The following is a 21583-nucleotide window of genomic DNA, read 5'->3' as shown; positions in this document are numbered from 1 at the left end:
TCGAGAGAAAGAACGCCATGATCCAGTAGATCGCTCGAGTTAGCGACTGAAGAACACGAGAGGGACATACCTTTCTTCGAATTCCTCAGTCAACTCAACCAGCGATCCCCACAAAGTCTCCGTTTTGCCTCAGCCATCGCAGGTCCCGAGCCTGCCCCGCATGGCTCGATAATAGGGACAGGCGAGACCACAGTTTCTTATTAAAAATATTCTCACAATGAGTGCATTTTCTGAGTCCTTTCCCGTAGTATCCCGTAGTATTCGCCTTCACGCAAACAAATTGCTCCTGAAGAAAAAAAAAAAAAAACTTTTATAATCTCTGGCGCACAAGTAGTGACGTCATGGTTTGTTGTCGGCCAATGAAATTGTCGTGTTTAAACACATGCTTCAGACACCATTCGAAAGGGAACCCGCCTGCGTCAATAGACTTTGTGGAATGATAAGTGTGGTATGTGATTTAAGCTGGAACGTATTAGTTGGAACGTAAGTTATTTTGATGGGGATGTTTACAGAATGAATTGTTGCAGTGTCAAACCAGCTTTGCCCTGTGAGACACTGTAAATTGGGGATGACATTAATGGTTCAGTATGGCACATAGACTGTGTTATCCTGCTGCAAAATGATCTAAATTCAAGACCCAGGAAGCGAGCAGCCAGCTCACCGTGAATAATGACAAACAACCGTCTGTGTGTATGTGTGTGATTGAAGACTGGCAACTGATGGTTTATACAATAATTAAGTGTGTTTATTCTGAGTCCAGTGCCCATTTAGGGTGTCAGCATGGCACTCTGTAAAATGCAGCTGGCAGAGGAAAAGAGAAGGCACTGTGCCATCATCTATCTCTGAAGGAGGAAAAGAGAACGTAGTTGAGGGAGGAAATGGACACTGGGAAAATAGATGCAATGTTGGGCGAGAGAGAGATACGGCCATTATTAGTCACCATGACTCTATACCAGACGAGACACAATGGATATGATGATCTAGTTTGAATTTCTCTGTATTAACGGAGTTATATATATTAGCAACATTGTCTTTAGCCTGAACGTTATTTTTTAGAAATGTATTCATTTTTATAGGAAAAATGCTTCAAAAGTTTCATAACAAATGCTTTGTTTGAGAAAAGAGGATTTAAGACCATAATCAAGTTTATGACCTTATGTATAGTTTCATGTAAGACCATTTTTTATTGTGATTATTTAAGGCTATTTATATTCATAAGTTGCCGTAAACCAGAATTTTTTTCATTTTCTTGTCTCTTTAAATAGCCTCATCTCTTCACAGTAAAAGTAATTTCTGAACCAAATGTATAATTGCCGAATGCTACCATTGCCCTTTATGCCCTTTAGATATTGTTGCATGTTGCCTGCATGGAAACATTTTCTAAATGAGACATAAACCATCATGATACAGACTTAGAATAGCTGTATCTTCCCTTTTAATGTTCTGAACAGCATTACTGTATGTGTTTCAAGTCAATTTAACTAGCAAACAATGAAGCTTATTTTTAATCTCAATTTTTATTTTAATCATTTTTAATATTTCTGAATGCTTTGAAAGAAAGCAAGACTTTTATTCAGCTAGGTTCATTAAATTGATCAAAATTTGACAGTAAAGACTAAAGATATATCTGTAATTGTAAATCATAATTTATATGTATTAGCATAAACAAAAAAATGGAAATAAAAGGTTGCATGTGCACACTCTGTATCAGCTTATATCCACCAGAAAGCTCAGAATCGATATTGAATCAATACTCAGTACTCCTCTTCCATCAGTGACTATTTTACAGACAGTTATTTGATTTAAATGATGTGCCAATAACAGCAACACAACAAATATTGTGGGTAAACATGCAATATCCATCTCTGATTTATCACAGGAACTTTTTAACATTGAGATAGAAGGTAATATCAAAGCCCATCCAGATCAGAAATACATTTCTGTCTATAAGCATCCTGCATTTAGCACTTGTCTGAGAATCTGATCTGTTGTGGTTTGGTGCTGGTGGAACTTGACAAAGCTTGTTGTGAGTTATGACTGGTTGATCCCACTCGCTGAGCCCCAATTTAAACATTGCTTACTCTGATGTGCGGGTGCACGCTTCCTGGACTGAACCAGAACAGATTTCCAGGAACTCTGCTATTTTCATTTTTCTTCTGCGTTCTTACACCTCCACACCCTTGCTCACACTTTTTTCTTCCTTTGTGCTTTTTTTCCCATTTAGATGGGGTCGGTTTTTGATGTTATAGTTTAAATGCATCAAAAGTCCTTGATTTTTCTTCTTTCCCCCACTTGTCAGGGTCTCCTACGTATGGTTGTCTGCACTCATTTTCATCACCTTCTCTATCTGTCTCTTTTGATTGGGATTGTTCTCATGTTCACACAGGGTTACTTGCAACTGAACTGAGCTGCAGTGTTCTGCAAAACTGGTGTTACTGAGAATTTAAAGCATTGTATCTTTTCACCTTGTGAGAGATTTTCAGTAAAATATGCTAAAACCTGTTACCTGTATAGTGTGGATACTTGTGAATTTGTGTACACATGTGTATAGTTATATATATTTTTGTTGTTGTTGTTAGGTTTATTTGTTGGTTTGGTACTCTGTTTTACAGGACTGTACACTTGTATATGTCTTGACTGCTGGACTATTGGATTTTCAGAGCACAGAGCACCGAAGAGTATTTATAGGTTGAACCATCATTTTGGGTTTTTCTGGACCTTAAAGTTCCCCTGTGGAGGAAATCAAGCTTTTGATGTTTATAAGTCTATGTGGTGTTTTTAATATGCTTTAAGACAAACCATGTACAAATGCAAAAGTCAACACCATTGCTGAGTATTTTTTCCTTAAAGGGACAGTGTGTAGGAATTACTCCCATCTAGCCAGGAAATAGTATTTTGCATTCAAACGAATAGTGTTCTCTAGCTCCTCGCTTTTTCAAATGCGTGTTGCAACTACGGTAGCCGTTATGTACCAAGAAGCTATGACAACAATAGCCCTTCGTCGAGTTTAACTATATGTTATGTTCTACTGTTATGCTGCCTATATAATGAATTAAACAACCAAGCAATAAAAAAAGATTGTAATTTAGACCGTAACACTAGCTGTGTTTATGGAAGGAACAACATGGAAGCCTCCATGGAGTTGAATGTCCCATGTAAATAAAGATAAGAAATTATTTGCGTACGAGGATAAGTCGGATCATTGGGAGAGGTAATTTTACACTATTGAGGACATATTTATGAATAAAGATTGATTTTAGTTAATAAAATACTTAAAAAACTACATATTGTCCCTTTAAAACTGCAGTGAACCAAAGACAGACTCAAAAACACGGTTTGAAATTGCTGGTGTTTCTGACATCATTCACAAACTACCTTGTAACCAATCACATGAACGTATGATCGTCAACGGGTGGACCTCTGAGCTGGTGAGAGTGAGTGGAGGCGAGCTAATTTACATATGCATAGAACCACGTATCTATGAGGCAAGGGTGTAGAGTTAAATTCAAGCTATTTTAAGGCATGTCTGTCACAAGCTGGGCTCGAACTCAGGTCTCAGGTGTGGAGAGTGAGTGTTCTACCACTTAGCCACAGAGGTGATAATGTTGGACCCAAACGAAACACTCAAGGCAAAACTCCAGGCAAAGTAGATTTATTAAAAAAAAAGGTACTTTGCAAGTCCAAAAAATCCAACAAAAGTTCTTCTCACAAAGAGGTATTAAAAACAGATAATCCAAAAATAAAAGGTAACAGGAGAGAAATAAAATAACTCCACGAGGGGAGAAAAACACAATCAAATAACTCAGAATAGCTTACTTGGAATAGCTTAGGTGACTTGAAGGACTCAAAATCACAGCAAGGAGACACATAGCCAGGACTCAAAAACCGAGTGAGGAACAAGGGGAAAAAACACAGCTTAAATACTCTAGGGGAAACAAGACACAGGTGACCTGAATAACGCTAACAAGAAGAACTAAAGCAGAGGGGAACACAGGTGACCTCTAGAGGCCCGGAGACAAACAACAGGAGGCAGGATGCTGACAGGACCCCCTCCTCTAGGAACGGCTCCTGACGTTCCTACCAGAACACCCTGGCTTACGGGTGCGAAACTCTCGAATCAAACTTGGGTCCAGGATGTCCTTGGCTGGAACCCAGGAGCGCTCCTCTGGCCCGTAGCCCTCCCAGTCCACCAGATACTGCAGAGAGTTCTGGACCCTCCGGGAGTCCAGTATCCGGCGCACTGTGTAGGCTGGCTGGCCGTCAATGATCCTGGGAGGTGGAGGGGGTCTGCGTGGGGGGGCAAAAGGAGAAGACAAGACAGGTTTTAGTAACGAAACATGAAAAGTGGGGTTAATTCTGAGGGAGCGAGGGAGAAACAAACGATAAGAAACAGGGTTAACTTTCCTTGCTATGCGAAAAGGGCCAATGTACTTTTGGGAAAGCTTCTTGGACTCAACCCGGAGGGGCAGGTTCTTCGTGGCCAACCAAACTCTTTGACCAGCTCGGAAATTAGGGGCCATCCGGCGACGGCGATTAGCCTGGCTTTGGTATCTCTGGGAGGTCCGAAGGAGGGTACGTCTGGCCTTCTTCCATGTCCGCCTACAGCGTAGGACAAAGCGCTGGGCAGAGGGAACACCAACTTGCACCTCTTCCTCTGGAAATAATGGAGGGGTGTATCCAAACTGGCATTCGAAAGGGGACAATCCAGTGGCCGAGGACTGGAGGGTGTTGTGGGCATATTCAGCCCAAACGATATAGGAGGCCCAAGACATGGGATTACTGGCTGCCATACAGCGCAAGGTGGTTTCCAGATCCTGATTAATCCTTTCCGTCTGACCATTAGACTCAGGATGGAACCCAGACGATAGGCTGGCAGTGGCCCCAATAAGCCTGCAGAAGGCTCCCCAGAACCGGGACGAGAATTGGGGACCTCGATCGGAGACAATGTCCAGGGGAATCCCAAATATCCGGAAAACATGGTTCATGAGGAGCTCAGCAGTCTCCTTGGCTGAAGGCAGCTTGGGGAGGGGAATAAACCGAGCGGCCTTAGAGAACCGGTCTACAACCACTAGGATGACTGTGTTGCCCTGGGATGGAGGGAGTCCTGTGACAAAGTCCAGAGAAAGGTGTGACCACGGCCTGCGAGGAACAGGTAAGGGATGGAGCAATCCCTGGGGTCGCTGACGTGTAGACTTTCCCTGGTTGCACACAGGGCAGGCTTCAACATAGATCTGAACATCCTTCTTGATGGACGGCCACCAAAACCGCCGCTAGAGGAAGTCCAGTGTGTGAGCACTGCCTGGATGGCATGTCAAGGGCGACTCATGACCCCACTGCAAGACCCGGGCTCGAACAGAGAGAGGAACGTACAGGCGTCCGGCGGGACCACCGCCTGGGTCTGGCTCAAGGACAAGGGCCTCTCGTACCACTCTTTCTAGTTCCCACTGAAGAGGTGCGACGATCCTAGAACTCGGAATAATCGATGCCAAGGGCTTCTCTTGCATTTCTGGAGAGTAGGCTCGAGATAGGGCATCTGGCTTGACATTCTTGGTGCCAGGTCTGTAAGACAGGAGAAACTGGAATCGATTAAAAAACAGGGACCATCGTGCTTGCCGAGGGTTCAACCGCTTTGCCTGCTGGAGATATTCCAGGTTCTTGTGGTCTGTGAGAACCTGGAAAGGATGCTGAGCCCCCTCAAGCCAGTGGCGCCACTCTTCCAAGGCCAGTTTTACCGCAAGCAATTCTCGATCCCCCACGTGGTAGTTGCGCTCAGCGTCAGACAAGCGGCGAGACATGAAGGCACAAGGGTGTAATTTTCCATCCTCACTCCTCTGTGACAGGACGGCTCCCACCCCCACCTCAGAGGCGTCCACCTCAACCACGAAAGGTCTTTCTGGGTCAGGGATAACCAGGATCGGAGCAGAAGTGAAGCGGCGCTTGAGATCCTCAAAGGCTCCCGCTGCCTCTGGACCCCAGTGAATCTTGGTCCCTCCTCCCTTGGTAAGCGCCGTCAAGGGGGCTACCACAGAGCTGAAATTCTTAATGAACTTTCTATAAAAATTAGAAAAGCCAATGAAACGTTGAACCTCCTTGACTGTGGCAGGGGTGGGCCAGTTGTGGACTGCTTTGACCTTCTTGGGATCCATCTCCAGGTGGCCAGGAGTGACGATAAACCCGAGAAACTGAGTCTGGGAAACATGAAAATCACACTTCTCAGGCTTTACGTAGAGATGGTTGTCAAGGAGTCTCTGGAGAACCCTGCTAACATGCCCCTCATGCTCCTTCGGTGACCTTGAGAAGATGAGGATATCGTCCAGGTATACAAAGACAAATAGATTAAGCATGTCCCGGAGAACATCATTAATCAGGGCCTGGAATACTGCGGGGGCATTAGTGAGCCCGAACGGCATCACCAGATATTCATAGTGACCCGTGGGAGTGTTGAAGGCCGTCTTCCATTCGTCTCCTTGCCGGATCCGCACAAGATGGTAAGCATTGCGGAGATCCAGTTTAGTAAAAATGGAAGCCCCTTGAAGCAATTCAAAAGCAGTGGCCATGAGAGGAAGGGGATATCGATTCCGAACCGTGATCTTGTTGAGACCCCGGTAATCAATACAAGGCCTAAGACCCCCGTCTTTCTTTTCTACAAAAAAGAAGCCCGCCCCAGCTGGGGAAGTAGAGGCACGGATGATGCCGGCTGCCAGGGACTCCTTAATGTAGGTATCCATAGCTGAGTGTTCAGGGGAGGATAAGGAGAAGACCCGACCCCTAGGAGGGCAGGAACCAGGGAGTAGATTAATGGCACAGTCGTAAGTGCGGTGAGGTGGTAAGGAAGTAGCCCGGGACTTGCTGAACACTGCCTTGAACCGATGGTAAACACTGGGGACACGGGAGAGGTCGACCGACTCTTAAAACTCGGTACTAGGGGCTGAGGGACTCTGAAGCATGCAGGTGAGTTGACAAGTGGAACCCCAGCTTAGAATTGTTCCAGTAGGCCAGTCGATCTGGGGATTATGTCTGCACAGCCAAGGGTGACCCAGGATAATAGGATATTCTGGTGAGTCAATGAGATAGAAGGTCTCCTCCTGCTGGTGTTGAAAGATGGTAAGTCGCAGGGACTGAGTGGCCTCTGTAACTTTGCCTGGTTCCAGAGGTCTGCCATCCAAGGCAGTAACTGTCTGGGGTTGAGGAAGTAGTTGGGTAGGGATCTTAAGTTTCTTAGCCAAGGTTAGATCAAGGAAATCACCTGCGGAGCCAGAATCGATCATAGCCTGAACCTGTTGTTGGTGGCCCTCCCAGGACAGAGTGGCTGGAATAGCTAGGACAGCGTTAGTAGGAGGAGCTCTAATTTTCCCCATCACAGCCCTCCTATAGCCGGGCGGGGACAGGCGTTTCCCGAAAGCTCGGGGCAGGTGGAGCGGAAGTGGCCGGCAACCCCACAGTAGAGGCATCGACGCTCCCTCATGCGACGTTCCCTTTCATTGGGAGAAAGCCTGGAACGGCCTAACTGCATATCCTCTGGGGAATCCTGGAGTTGTTCAGGGGGCGGGGAAGCTCTGAACGAAGGAACACCAACTGGAGAAACAGAGCTGCTCAGAGGAACTTGGGAGTGGGAGACCTGGCGACGAGCTGCTCTCCGCTCTCTAAGACGATTGTCCAGGCAGATGGCCAATGCTATGAGGGCCTCAAGATCTGAAGCTGGTTCTCGGGTGGCCAACTCATCTTGAAGAGGCTCAGACAACCCTCCCTGAAAGCAGACCCTCAGTGCTTCATCATTCCATCCACTTCTACACTCAAAAAAATCAACTAGCTACTTGTTGGATTTGCAAAATACAAATATGTCTGATTAATTAAAATACAACAAGTTTACTTCTGTTAAATGATTCATTCTTGTTGTTTGTAACTAAATTAAGAAATAATTAAATGAATTCGATCAGCACTTGTTGATTCAATGAGACTGAAGCGCTTCATATCAACAATTCTCTCTGGCGAGCCACTGCGCATGCTCAGCACTGCGGCGGGAAGTTTGGGAGCACGGCAGCACGCGGGTCCACTTCAGGCGGCTGGAAGTTTTTTGAGCGGTCTCGTCGTTCTGCATCCTTGATATTGAGGGGTAAGTACTTGATATTTACCTCTTTGTTTTTAGTACTGTTGGATTATAAATCAAAAATAAGTTATTAGACACTGTTTCGATTTTTCTAATCAGGATTATTTTACCAGACTTGAAGCACATGTGTTGGGTTCAATTCTGTGTCTTCGTCGAGTGTCACCCTAACGTTAATATATCACAATTCAATGTTAGCTACGCCTAACTTAACTATTAACTAGGCTACATAACCCACATAATGTGCCATTTTTTACGATATAATGTTACCCCTGGCCCTGGGTAGGCCTACTGGCCTGTTCACGTTATCTGAAACAACAGAAGTTAATGTTGAAACAATGTGCTCTAGAGATGCACTGATTGATCGGCTGGTGACCAGAATTAGCCGATTTTCACGTGATCGGCCATGACCCACCGACCGGTCAGTCTAACATAGGCTAATGCCGATTTTAAGCCGGTCAAATGCATTCAGGCGCCGCATGATTAACATCACGTAACATCAGCACATGTAGGAAACCTCGTGAATTACGGCCGTCTCACACCGCAAGTGTGAGCAGCGCGATTTATTTTCGACGTGCTTGTAAATCGATGAGTGCATTCACAACGGCAGCAGGAGCAGCGCGTAAAGCAAGAGCGTCGAGTGAGTAAAGTTACAGTAAGCACAGGTTTCGGCGCCGAATCTATTTTTGCTGTGCTTCTCAGCGACCTCAATTAGTGAAAGCACCTTTGATGGAGAAAATAAAAATGATTTCACACAAAAAGTGCCCAGAATGCACATAATTTGCATGTCTAACGTTAGTGTGTTTTAGCAAGAACTGCGCTTGTTTAGACTTTATGGTGACAGCAGAAATGCTCGATCGCTCTGTTTTCAAGAAAAATGGATGTACAAAGTGATTACAATAGGCCTGTGTGTGTTTTGAGAAATATCTTTATACTGCAAGGCTATATTATTTTATTGCTATTATCTGTTTTCATACAGAAGTTTAGTTTGCTAAATGTATAGGCTATCATTATATTAAATATAATAATACTCCCACACCAGGAGTAATTTATATAGGCTAGTTCTATTTTATAGTGATTCAAATAACTTTCTATGTTTTATGCAAAATGTTCTATTAAAGAAAAGATAGAAAATAAATATTTGTGTGTGCTGTAAAGTGGTTAGAATTTTTTTTAAATCGAAAACGGCTAAAACCGGTATCTGCTGTTTTTATTATCTAAATTAACCAAGGTTCCTGTGTCTCAGCAAAATATTTCAATAAACGTTATGTAACTAGACATTTCTGTCTTTTCAAACATGGAGTTCCAAAATGCCACATAATGCTAACTTACCCAGCTTATTGAATACAGTATGCAAAAAATGTCAAGTAAAATCTATGATGCAGTCGACCATATATTTGAAAAATTGCAGTAAAGGTTATGATTGAATAGGTATCATCATGGGCGTCGGAAGCAAAAAAAAAGTGGGTGGGTCCTCCTCCAGAATTTTTTTACTGGAGTAAATGTCATATATTCTGGTGCCTTTTAATTAAGCAAGTAAACTAAACTCAGCTTCACGTCGGCCTGTTCTTTGCCTCCACGTCGTGCATTAAATGCACAGCTATCCATGGATTATCCCGCTGATACCATGGTCATTTGCCAGCATTGACAACTTAAAGCTGTTATTGATGTTTGCAATGCGATATTTGACTGGAAGGGTACAACGGGCGGTTATTTTCGTCAGTTGCGGCTCATTGAGAAATATAATGTAGCGATTTCCGCGGAAATGGAGTTTAATTCATTAGGGCGTTCCTCAAGTGGAATGGATTTGACTGACGGCGCTCTGAAAAGCGAACAGACATATGCGCTGAATGTAAAAGTGAGTGGGTCCAATATCATTGTTCTTAAAAAGTGGGTGGGTCTTGTCCCACCCATATACAATGGTTCCGACGCCCATGGGTATCATGCATGGTTTAATTCAGGGAATAGTTATCAATATAAGTAAAACTCTTGATATTTAGTAACAGCAGCGTATTTTCTTTGGCCCAGTATTTTTTTAAGTCAGTCTTTGAAATTACTGAGAATACTGCTTGTTGTGTGTCTTTCTGTTTTCTGGCCTTAGCATACACATTAGGGTAAATTAGTTACAGTTTTGCAGATTAATTTTTATACTTCTCTTTTTTCACAGCGAAATTGTTACTTTTCTTTATACAAAAAAAAAACAAAAACAATATAAAGCTGTCCCCATGCTCTTCTGATGTGAACCTCACCTTTATTACATGGTAAGTAGTTTTTCGTAAAACACAGTATATATAACTAACTATCCTTGATTACTGAACTTTTCTTTCTCTTTCAGTGACGTGTATGTGGCAGTGCAGGCAGTGTGTTGCAAAGGAGAGTTGTAGGTACAAACTAGAACGTACATTTCCAGAAGAAAATGTGAATGGTGCTTGCAGTGGCAAAACTCGACACTCGGTTGCTAGAGTGTGGTACATGATTGCATACGAGCCAACAACCATGTCTGTACGATGTTCTGCTGCTGAGATATGGCTTATTCATGTTGTTCGGGTCGTTGCTAGGGTGTTCTGAGTGGTTGCTAGGGTGTATTGGGTGGTTGCTAGGCGGTTGCTAGGGTGTTCTGGGTGGTTGCTAGGCGGTTGCTAGGTGGTTGCTAGGGTGTTCTGGGTGGTTGCTAGGCGGTTGCTAGGCAGTTGCTAGGGTGTTCTGGGTGGTTGCTAGGGCACCACAGATGGTTACTATGGGGTTAGGACTAAGGTAACGAGTGCATTATAATGAGTGCACGAGGCCTGCGGCCTCGTGCCTATAGCTTATGGTTGCTAGGGTGCTGTAACTGGTTGCTATGGTGTGGCTATGAAGATTTTAGGCCATTCTGGGTGGTTGCTAGGTGGTTGCTAGGCAGTTGCTAGGGTGTTCTGGGTGGTTTCTATGGTGTTCTGGGTGGTTGCTAGGCAGTTGCTAGGGTGTTCTGGGTGGTTGCTAGGCGGTTGCTAGGGTGTTCTGGGTGGTTGCTAGGCAGTTGCTAGGGTGTTCTGGGTGGTTGCTAGGCAGTTGCTAGGGTGTATTGGGTGGTTGCTAGGCGGTTGCTAGGGTGTTCTGGGTGGTTGCTAGGCAGTTGCTAGGGTGTTCTGGGTGGTTGCTAGGCGGTTGCTAGGGTGTATTGGGTGGTTGCTAGGCGGTTGCTAGGGTGTTCTGGGTGGTTGCTAGGCGGTTGCTAGGGTGTTCTGGGTGGTTGCTAGGCGGTTGCTAGGCAGTTGCTAGGGTGTTCTGGTTGGTTGCTAGGGCACCACAGATGGTAACTATGGGGTTAGGGCTAAGGCCTGTGGCCTCGTGCCTATAGCCTATGGTTGCTAGGGTGCTGTAACTGGTTGCTATGGTGTGGCTATGAAGATTTTAGGCCATTACTTATTGGCTGCTTGATAATATAAATCCTCTGAGGGAGAGAGAGGGGGAGACATGCAGGGGTGTCAGGCCCTTTGTGTCTGTGTGTGTGAAAAATGACAGTTGGGATTTGAATTTCTGAAAATTCCGCAATGTTAAGTCAATGGGACTTTTTTGGCCGCTTTTTCGTCCGCTGTGCGAACATCGTACACCCGATCGCTTAGAAAAGATATAGCACACCTCTCCTCAATGAGCCGGTCGATTTGACACCTCACCCAGGGGTCTGTGACAAACGGTGCGGGGCGAGTTTCGCGCCGAACTTTTGGGCGGAAGAATAATAATAACTAGAACGTACATTTCCAGAAGAAAATGTGAATGGTGCTTGCAGTGGCAAAACTCGACACTCGGTTGCTAGAGTGTGGTACATGATTGCATACGAGCCAACAACCATGTCTGTACGATGTTCTGCTGCTGAGATATGTCTTATTCATGTTGTTCGGGTGTTCTGGGTGGTTGCTATGGAGTTCTGGGTGGTTGCTAGGGTATTTTGGGTGGTTGCTAGGGTGTTATGGGTGGTTGCTAGGGCGTTGCTAGGGTCTTCTGGGTGGTTGCTATGGTGTTGCTAGGGAGGTCTAAGGTATTTTGGGTGGTTGCTAGGGTGTTGCTAGGGAGTTCTGAGGTATTTTGGGTGGTTGCTATGGTGTTGCTAAGGAGTTCTGAGGTATTTTGGGTGGTTGCTAGGGAGTTCTAGGGTATTTTGGGTGGTTGCTAGAGTGTTATGTGTGGTTGCTATGGTGTTGCTAGGGAGTTCTGAGGTATTTTGGGTGGTTGCTAGAGTGTTATGTGTGGTTGCTATGGTGTTGCTAGGGAGTTCTGAGGTATTTTGGGTGGTTGCTAGGGTGTTATGGGTGGTTGCTAGGGTGTTCTAAGGTGTTTTGGGTGGTTACTATGGTGTTGCTAGGGAGTTATGAGGTATTTTGGGTGGTTGCTATGGTGTTGCTAGGGAGTTCTAAGGTATTTTGGGTGGTTGCTAGGGTGTTATGGGTGGTTCCTAGGGTGTTTTAAGGTGTTTTGGGTGGTTGCTATGGTGTTGCTAGGGAGTTCTAAGGTATTTTGGGTGGTTGCTAGGGTGTTGCTAGGGAGTTCTAAGGTATTTTGAGTGGTTGTGTTATTAAACGAGTGCATTATAATGAGTGCACGAGGCCTGCGGCCTCGTGCCTATAGCCTATGGTTGCTAGGGTGCTGTAACTGGTTGCTATGGTGTTACTAGGTGGTTGGTAGTTTTCACAGATGGTTACTATGGGGTTAGGGCTAAGGTTAGGCACGAGGCCGCAATCTCTATTAAACGAGTGCATTATAATGAGTGCACGAGGCCTGCGGCCTCGTGCCTATAGCTTATGGTTGCTAGGGTGCTGTAACTGGTTGCTATGGTGTGGCTATGAAGATTTTAGGCCATTACTTATTGGCTGCTGTATAATATAAATCCTCTGAGGGAGAGAGAGGGGGAGACATGCAGGGGTGTCAGGCCCTTTGTGTCTGTGTGTGTGAAAAATGACAGTTGGGATTTGAATTTCTGAAAATTCCGCAATGTTAAGTCAATGGGACTTTTTTGGCCGCTTTTTCGTCCGCTGTGCGAACATCGTACACCCGATCGCTTAGAAAAGATATAGCACACCTCTCCTCAATGGGCCGGTCGATTTGACACCTCACTCAGGAGTCTGTGACAAACGGTGCGGGGCGAGTTACGCGCCAAACTTTGTCCAGAATAAAAAGAAGAAGAATAATAAGTATGAGCAATAACACTAATGTTGCTTTGCCTATAGGCAAGCACCATTAATAAAAAAAATAATAAGTATGGAGGAGAACACTAATGTTGCTTTGCCTATAGGCAAGCACCATTAATTACTTAAGCACTATAAACTACACCATTTTTTAGGAAGCAGCAATCATTATGTTTGTGTATATTTAAATTGTCCATGCACATTTAAGACATGGGCAGGACTTAAAACCCACGTGTATAGAGTTCACCCATTACATTCTACACAGACAGCAACATGTTCATGTACTTTTCGATGTGAGATATGTGAGCGTTCTAACCTTTCCACAGAAAAAGATTTTTTTCTTCACATTGGAACACATTTGAAAAATAATGAGACCGTAAGTTGTGTATTTTTAGGTTGCTCATTCAAGACAAACATTTTAAGTACATTTTATTCACACAAAAAAAGAAAGCATAATTTACACTCACAAAAAGATTTTAAAGCAGGTTTAACTGTGTTTGCAGACGCAGCACATAGTTCTGAAGATGTAAATGCTGGATGTTCTACCGATGTGTCATATCCTGAAGTTGGTACTGAGTCAGTGTCTGAAAGTGATGATCTTGCTGTTGTCAATTTGCCCAAATTAATTGAGCAGAAAGTAGCTGTAATATTGTTGAAATTGGAACATATATATCATATTCCTGCCAGAGGTTTAGACGAATTGTTGGAAGAACTGCATTTTTTGTTAAGCGATGCTTGTACGCCACTCACAAAACGTACTCTTACAGACATTTTCAAAAGCCATAACCTCCATGTCACTCCAGCTGTAATTGAAGAACTTGCCAAATCTGTTTGTGTTTCTAACCCTGTGGCTCAAATTGTAGGGAAGTATGGACCACTTGCTACCTCCTTTAAAAGAAAACAATACTACAAACTAAATTTTAAAGTTGTAGAGCCTGCCGAGTATTTTCTATCTGTACATCAAAGGAGATCATTTCAGTATATTTCAATACTAGAGTCATTGCAGGAAATATTAAGTCACAGTCACATATTGGATAGAGTGTTAAAGGAACAAACAGCTAAAGAAAATACAGCGGACTTGTGTGGTGGTCAAAGTGTGTACAAGTCTTTTCGAGATGGCAAGCATTACACTACTAATGACTTTCTAGCTGCTCAAGAACTGAGGATCTTAATTACACTCTACATTGATGATTTTGAGGTTTGCAATCCTCTCGGGACCTCACGCAAAAAACACAAACTTTGTGGTGTATATTGGATCTTAGACAATTTACCACCAGGCTCTCATTCGGCTCTTTCATCCATTTATTTAGCAGGGCTTTGTAAAAGTGAAGATATAAAAACTTTTGGGTTTGAAAAAGTGTTGGAACCGCTGTTGAAAGATTTAGTCATCTTGGAGCAACGTGGCGTGTATATTGCTCAGTTAAATGAATGTGTTAAAGGCACTGTCACTTGCGTAATAGCTGACAACCTAGGAGCTCATGGACTTGGAGGTTTTTTAGAAAGTTTTTCTGCTGAATATATATGCAGGTTTTGTATTGCTAAGAAATCAGAAATTCAGTCATTGACTGCTGGTGCATTTGAGTGTCGAACACAGGGACTTCACGAAGCACATTTAAAATCTGTTCTGGAAACTGAAAAGGCGTGTTGTGGTGTTAAACGAGATTGTGTTTTAAGTAAGAATCTTACTCATTTTTATGTGACTGCAGGTTATCCCCCAGATGTAGTACATGATTTGTTCGAGGGTGTTATACCAGTGGAGCTAGCACATTGTTTAGCTCTTTTTATCTCAAAGAAATATTTTACTCTTGAGAAACTAAACCACTTAGTTCAAAATTTTGAGTACAAATGGGGAGATAAAACGAATCGTCCTCACCAGATACCAAAAACTTTCTCAGTAAAGAAAAGTATCGGTGGAAATGCCCACGAAAACTGGGCTCTGCTTAGATTGTTGCCTTTCATTGTTGGTCCTCTTGTTCCTGAGACTGAACCTGCCTGGCATGTTATTTTGGATCTTAAGGACATAGTGGAGCTTGTTGTAGCCCCTGTCCTTTCTGATGAATCAATATCATATCTTGAATGTAAAATCAGTGAACATCGCCAGAGATACCAAGAGCTCTTTCCAAATGTTAACCTTCTTCCTAAGCATCATTATTTAGAACATTACCCTCTTATGATTCGCCTCTTTGGACCTCTTGTTCATAGGTGGACAATGAGGTTTGAGGCAAAGCATAGTTTTTTTAAACAGGTTGCTCGCCATACCAATTGCTTTAAAAATATACCTCTTACACTTGCCAGAAAACATCAGCTCATGATTGCGTCTCATTTGCACTCATCTGACCAAAGAACATCTTTTGTGGTAACTAATACCTCACCAGTGCCAGTTGATTTGCTGAAATCTGACATTGCAGTCGCGATCAAGCATAGGTTACCAGATGAGACCGATGCCCATTTGACATCAAATGTGTCATACAATGGAATGAACTACAGCAAAGGAATGATTGTTGTCCATGGGCATTTATTTGGTCTGCCTGAGTTTGCGGAAATATTGCAGATCTGTATTTTGCAAGGCAAGGTCCATTTTGTAGTGAAAAAGTTGGGTGCTTGGTACAGAGACCACTTCAGAGCTTTTGAGTTGAGTATGTCACATGTAAAAGAGATGGTTCTCATTGAGCATGGGGAACTCTTGGATGACTACCCGTTGGCAGCTTATTCAGTAGCAGGAATGCGTCTTGTCACACTGAAGAGACACGTTGAGTGGCTGGGAAAACATTAAGAACTGTTTGTGAGTATCTTTCCACAATACATAACATGGCAAAGTTGATATCCGTCAGAATTTGCACTAGGGCTATTAATGCTAAAAAAGAAAATTAGGGGGCTGGTCCGACAGAACTTTTAAGCAGCCTCGCCTGGCTTAAAAAAAAAAAAATTACAATGAGTGAATCATTTTCCTTGCTGCATTTTTCTCCGCTATGCACCAAACATATTTAGCTGGAGTCCCCTGAAGTTCTCGAGTTGCACAAAACCCTGACTCAGAACCAACAAAATGCCCAACATCATTTGCATTTTTGTTCAGTCTGTGTCTTCTATGGCAACATAAAATGAGCCTTACGTTTTTACACCTGCAAGTAGTGTTCTGTCGGATCCGGTCCCTACATAGTTACAAAATATTTGAAACAAATATTTTTTTTTTGTTTGTTTTGACCAGACACAATTTTAGATTTGAGATATAAAACACACACTTCTGTCTAATTGTCTCTTTAGTTTAAGATTTAATTTTTTTTTTCTGTTGTCTTTTAATATTTAGATCTACACAATGACCCAGCCTATTAGACTGAGAATCATCGTTGGTGAAAATGATGCCAGGAAGCTTGTTCTGCCAAGGGGACTTCCAGACTCCATAGAGGAATTGTGCCAGACAATAAAGACAAGTTTTGGATTACAGCAAGATATTCGTCTTCAATATCAAGATGCAGATTTTGGAAATGAATACCTAAATCTGTCAGAAATCTGTGAAATACAAGATAAAGCAAGTCTTAAAGTGATCTACTTGCAAAGTAATGCAACAGAAGATTATGCAATAACACAAGAACTTCCCCAAGAAGTACAGGGCCCAGCAGAATGCTCAATCATCTCTTCGGGTGAAACAGAACCTGTTACATCTCAAGGTTCAGCTTCATCTACAAGGCAGTGGGTCTGGCCAAGTGTTTTTACTATCCCACATTTCAAATATGACGCAGAACTTGAACTTGAGATGGCTAACACTTACTACAAAACAAATGCAACTCTTTTGAAACCTTCACCAAAGCTAAAATCCCACATTTTGGAGAGACTTGCAGAGGAAATCATTAAGTTCAAAGCCTACCCTAGTGACAATGATCTGAATGATGTTGCAGAAGCTCTTGTCAAAACACATCCTTGTCTGAGAGAACAGGGGTCTTTCAATGGCTGTTATGGCTGGAAGATTAGCCTGAAGTATAAAATGGCAAACTTACGGACCAAACTAAGAGGCCTGGGATGTGCTGAGGTGGAGATAAATTCACTGAAGAACAAGGCCACTGACAAAAAAAGTCTAGCAGCATTGAATGTGAAGAAACCAAAACGAGCCGAAGTTAATTACTGTCCACAGCATCCAAAAGGAGAGACTGATGACAGTCTGGAGCAGGAGAGAATCGCAATGCTTTCAGAAATTAAAAAGAGAAACAATGACCACATAGTGATTGAGAAAATGGAAAAGACTTTCTCTTACAGAAGACAAGAAGTTCTTCAAGCAGAGCCTATGGTTGCAGACTTTAAAAGCAGATGGCCAGCTCTCTTCAATGTGAAAGAGGTGTGTATCTCATCACATCAGGTTTATATACGCCCCATTAAAAAAATTCTAATATATATATATACACAAATACAGACTGAAACACATTTAAGAGAACAGAAAGATGAAAAAAAATTAAGCTCTTATACTTTTAATTTAAAAAACAGAGTAGGCCATATTTAGATTGCTGTGTACATGTCGTCTTAACTATCTTGTTGCTGATAGAGATGCTGAAACAGCTTTTTTTGTTTTATCCTTCTGTAATGATGAGAGTTAACTAAATTATTATCAATGTTTTTTTCAGATTGATAGGGAGTTCTTGCGGATTTCTACTTTACCACTTCTTTCTACATTCTTTGCTGAGCTTGACCGGTACTCACCGCGATTGATAGAGATCTTCAGTAGAAAAGGCGGGCAAGCAGGAAAGAAAATCACAAAGATCATGGATGCCATCTCCAAGGTTTGTATTGATAAATGGCTTTAATAGTCATTCTCAATGCAGATGAAAATACAGATAGAGTTTGGCATTTTCTTCCCAAACAGTATTTTTTAGCTGTGACACCACTGAAGTTTGAGTAAATCTTGTCCCCACCCCACAGGATGATACTATACATACCCGAAGAGCCTGTGTCATCAAGTCTCTCTGCACCTACCTGAATGAGGACTCTGAAAAACTGGTGAAGGCATATTCGGTAAGTTGATAAGAAAATACAGTTTCAAAAGCCCACTGAATCTGAACTTGTGCCATGTTTTCCCCTATTTGCTACAACAAACATATGACATGAGAGAACACATAACTGTCAAATTACTGAGCTGGACAAATTGTTAATTCATAGGAAACTCATGGTACACCATGACAAAGTTCTTATGTGAATTGGTTGATGCACTAAACCAATGAATGTTTTATTCATATTGGTTGAGCTCTTTTGGGGCATAATTTACATAAAAAATAAACGGTATCAGAAACTGTAAATGCATACTTTTGTTTTTATTGCTATTATATTCTTAGATGTTTCTAATGTTTTAGCCACCTCGTTCATTTTAAATATGTTGGCCAGTTAAATTATAACAATCTTATAATATAATTCACTACAATAACACTCCAGCACCCACTGTGACCTCAATAATAAACAGCAGAATTATCACCTTTCGGACAGTTTCAAGTTAAAAACTGAGGAATTATAACTTTGTAAATGTAGAATTCACAGCAGAGCTCCTGTATTGGATTGATGTTTACTTTGCAAGTGTACCTAATAAAGTGGTTAGTGAGTGTATAAGTGTGCAATTCTTGTAATAAATATTTGATCTAATTTTTGATTGTGATCTTTCATGCATTTCGTCCCACAGGATTCAGACTTTGAGTCACAACGTGCAATGGAGCAAACTGTGATGGGAGTGTATGTAATACTGAAGGAGGGAGCGCTGCCTGACGATGACCCAGCAGACATTGGTGTCCTAATTGAAGGTGTGGAAGTCCTCAGTGACTTGAGTAGCATTGCACAGGCTTGTGCTCTGTTATTTGGACTGATATACTGTTTGAACCTAAGCTACCCATCAGAGCTCAAATGCACTTTTGAAGTCTGGCAGAAGATCTTTCTAAATCTAAATGGACAGATGTTGTCATCCAAGGCACAGTTCCTCAAAAACAAGCTTTTGGAGTAAGTGAGCTTGAAAAAGACAAAAGTCAATCAGAAAGCACTTTTGGAGTTCTGCAGTTCTGGTGTTCCGTAGATATGTGGACAACTGTTATTAATGGCACAATTTTGCTAAAACAAGCTTCTGGAGCCTGTAACCCGTGAACCCTGAAACAAGACTTAAGTCAAACTAAATGCACTTGGAGTTTCTTATGTATATGGACAACTTAATTTTGGCACAGTTCCTCCAAACAAAGCTACTGGAGCATGTGAGCTTAAACAAGACAGGTGTACTTCTGAAAGATGCACATTTTACGTTGGATAGAAGCTCTTTTACAGACAACTGTCTATGGTGCTGGAGTAATTTTTTAGAGAGCTTTTAAATGGACTGAGACTAAAACACTGTTTTACCAAAGGAATAACTGGCTGAAGCAGTTGTTACACACTTACAAATATTTTCTGGGAGTGGAGTAGTAACTATTGCACAGTATTAGGTTGTTTATTTTCAGATGTGAAGCATTATAGCTACACCGAGAATTTAGAATTATCAAAATTTTCATGCAATATCACAGCAAGTTGCTGGAAGGTTTTTTTTTTTTTTAAATAGTATTGCATCAGACTTTTTTTTATTATTATTTTACAGCTCAAAAAATTGTTACACTCACAAATGTTTGTTTTTATGTTATAAATTAATGTTTGTTCAAATGTTTAAAAAAAATTGTGTCAGGCCAAGGTTTAAAAATTCCCTAAAAGGGTCGTGTTAAAATGGCTTAATTTTTCAGATGTGAAGCAACTGGTAATTTTTATAATTTATCAAAATAATTTTCTTGTGATATCACAGCAAGCTGCTGTAAGGGTTTTATTATATATATATATATATATATATTTTTTTTTTTTTATGGTATTGCATCAGAATATCTTTTTTGTTATTATTTTACAGCTCAAATTGTTACAAATGTTTGTTTTGTTAAATTCATGTTCATTCATGCTTATTTAAAAAAAAAAAAAAAAAAAAATCTGTATCAGGCCATGTCAGGTTTACCTTAAAAATTCCCAAAAAGGAGTGTGTTAAAATGGCTTAATTTTTCTACCAAAGTTTTACGAACAAAAGAGCGTTAAAGTCCTACAAGCGTTGCTTGGGGATCAGTTTTCTCAAGAGTCAAGATTTTGTTAGCTAAATGTCTTTAAATGCATTCTGTTACAAAAACAAAAAGGATGGGAGACTTAAAGTGAAGAAAGCAGATTAAACTTGATTGGTGCATGTTTAAAGCCCAATAAAAAATAAAAGTTTAAATTGTTGCATGTTTTCTGTGCTTTTTTTGTAGATTACTAAAGTTTTGGTAATGTCATGCTTTTTAGTGCTGTCATCTAAAACAAATGTAATTGAAACAACAAGACAAGACATTATACTACCAAAACAAGACATTAACTAGTTGATTTAACAAGGCAGAATTTTGTTGAATTGAAGTGCTTTACCGTCATTGAGTGAATAAGAATAAATTTGATTAGACGAACACAATACAAACATTTTGATTCAATTAGTTGCAAAGAAGTTACATTGACATATTAAAATCATGTTGGATCTACAAATGTATATTGTGTTCATATAAAATATTCAAAGTAGTTCAAGTTTACTTGATTTGATTAGATGCATAATGGGTGCTACGATTAAATCATGTTCATTCAACAATTTATTTTTTTGAGTGTAGCTGCTATGGTCCGAAATTCAATGGCAAAATCTGCCGTGCTGCGGGAACCCTGGCGGAGAGAGAGTAGACGCTTGGAAGCTTCCCGACCACTGACAGGATGATCAAACACCCGCTTGAATTCACTCACAAACTCCAAGTAGGAGTCACAACAGGCATTCTGGGATTGCCACACCGCAGAGGCCCAGGAGAGCGCCTTGTCCGAAAGAAGGGTAATAATGTAAGCAATCTTGGAACGCTCTGTGGGAAAACTTGAGGGTTGAAGCTCGAAGGTGAGGGAGCACTGGGTGAGGAAACCCTGGCAGGAACTTGGATCTCCAGCAAACGGCTTGGGAGGTGGTAGTCGGGGCTCTGTTACTGGAGAAATCCTTTCACCACTCGGGGGTGATTCAGAAGAAGGTGAAGGAACAGGGAGGCGTTCGAAGAGCTGGCGGATGGAACTCATCATATCAGCCAGGAGTTGAGAATGACTGGCCATCAGCTCTTCTTGTCGGCTGAGAACAGCTTCATGGCGCTGGAAAGATGCCTCATGTTGAGCGATCACCGCCAAAAGGTCCTTGGAAACAACTGTTTCTGGGTCCATTGCTGACTCGGTTTTTCTGTCACAAGCTGGGCTCAAACTCGGGTCTCAGGTGTGGAGAGTGAGTGTTCTACCACTTAGCCACAGAGGTGAT

At 42.0% G+C, this 21583-nt stretch overlaps 1 protein-coding gene across 3 annotated transcripts; it reads left to right on the top strand.

The window, feature by feature from the left end:
- Nucleotides 1-7798: 7798 nt before the first annotated feature.
- On the top strand, nt 7799-20247 carry LOC307011493 (uncharacterized protein). 3 transcript variants are annotated; one of them, XM_079637223.1, is made up of 7 exons: nt 7799-8113; nt 10272-10365; nt 10440-10484; nt 16568-17590; nt 17874-18029; nt 18169-18261; nt 18917-20247. In XM_079637223.1, the coding sequence occupies exons 4-7, from the start codon at nt 16577-16579 to the stop codon at nt 19229-19231; spliced, it is 1578 nt and encodes a 525-aa protein (XP_079493349.1). In that variant the 5' UTR covers nt 7799-8113; nt 10272-10365; nt 10440-10484; nt 16568-16576; the 3' UTR covers nt 19232-20247. The 3 variants fall into 3 exon arrangements, with proteins under 3 accessions (XP_079493349.1, XP_079493347.1, XP_079493348.1); XM_079637221.1 differs by lacking the exons at nt 7799-8113; nt 10272-10365; nt 10440-10484 and adding an exon at nt 13395-16045; XM_079637222.1 differs by lacking the exons at nt 7799-8113; nt 10272-10365; nt 10440-10484 and having other exon boundaries at nt 16304-17590.
- Nucleotides 20248-21583: the final 1336 nt, after the last annotated feature.

The sequence above is a fragment of the Phoxinus phoxinus genome, assembly GCF_949152265.1.
Source record: "Phoxinus phoxinus genome assembly, chromosome: 15".
NCBI lineage: Eukaryota > Metazoa > Chordata > Actinopteri > Cypriniformes > Leuciscidae > Phoxinus > Phoxinus phoxinus.
Note: the sequence above shows the minus strand (reverse complement) of the source record. Positions and strands in the feature narration are given on the sequence as shown.

Coding starts and splice junctions, on each gene's coding strand:
- LOC307011493 (XM_079637223.1), top strand. CDS start 16,577: ATGACCCAGCCTATTAGACTGAGAATCATCGTTGGTGAAAATGATGCC. Junction 17,591..17,873: donor CTCTCTTCAATGTGAAAGAG/GTGTGTATCTCA, acceptor TGTTTTTTTCAG/ATTGATAGGGAGTTCTTGCG. Junction 18,030..18,168: donor TCATGGATGCCATCTCCAAG/GTTTGTATTGAT, acceptor CCCACCCCACAG/GATGATACTATACATACCCG.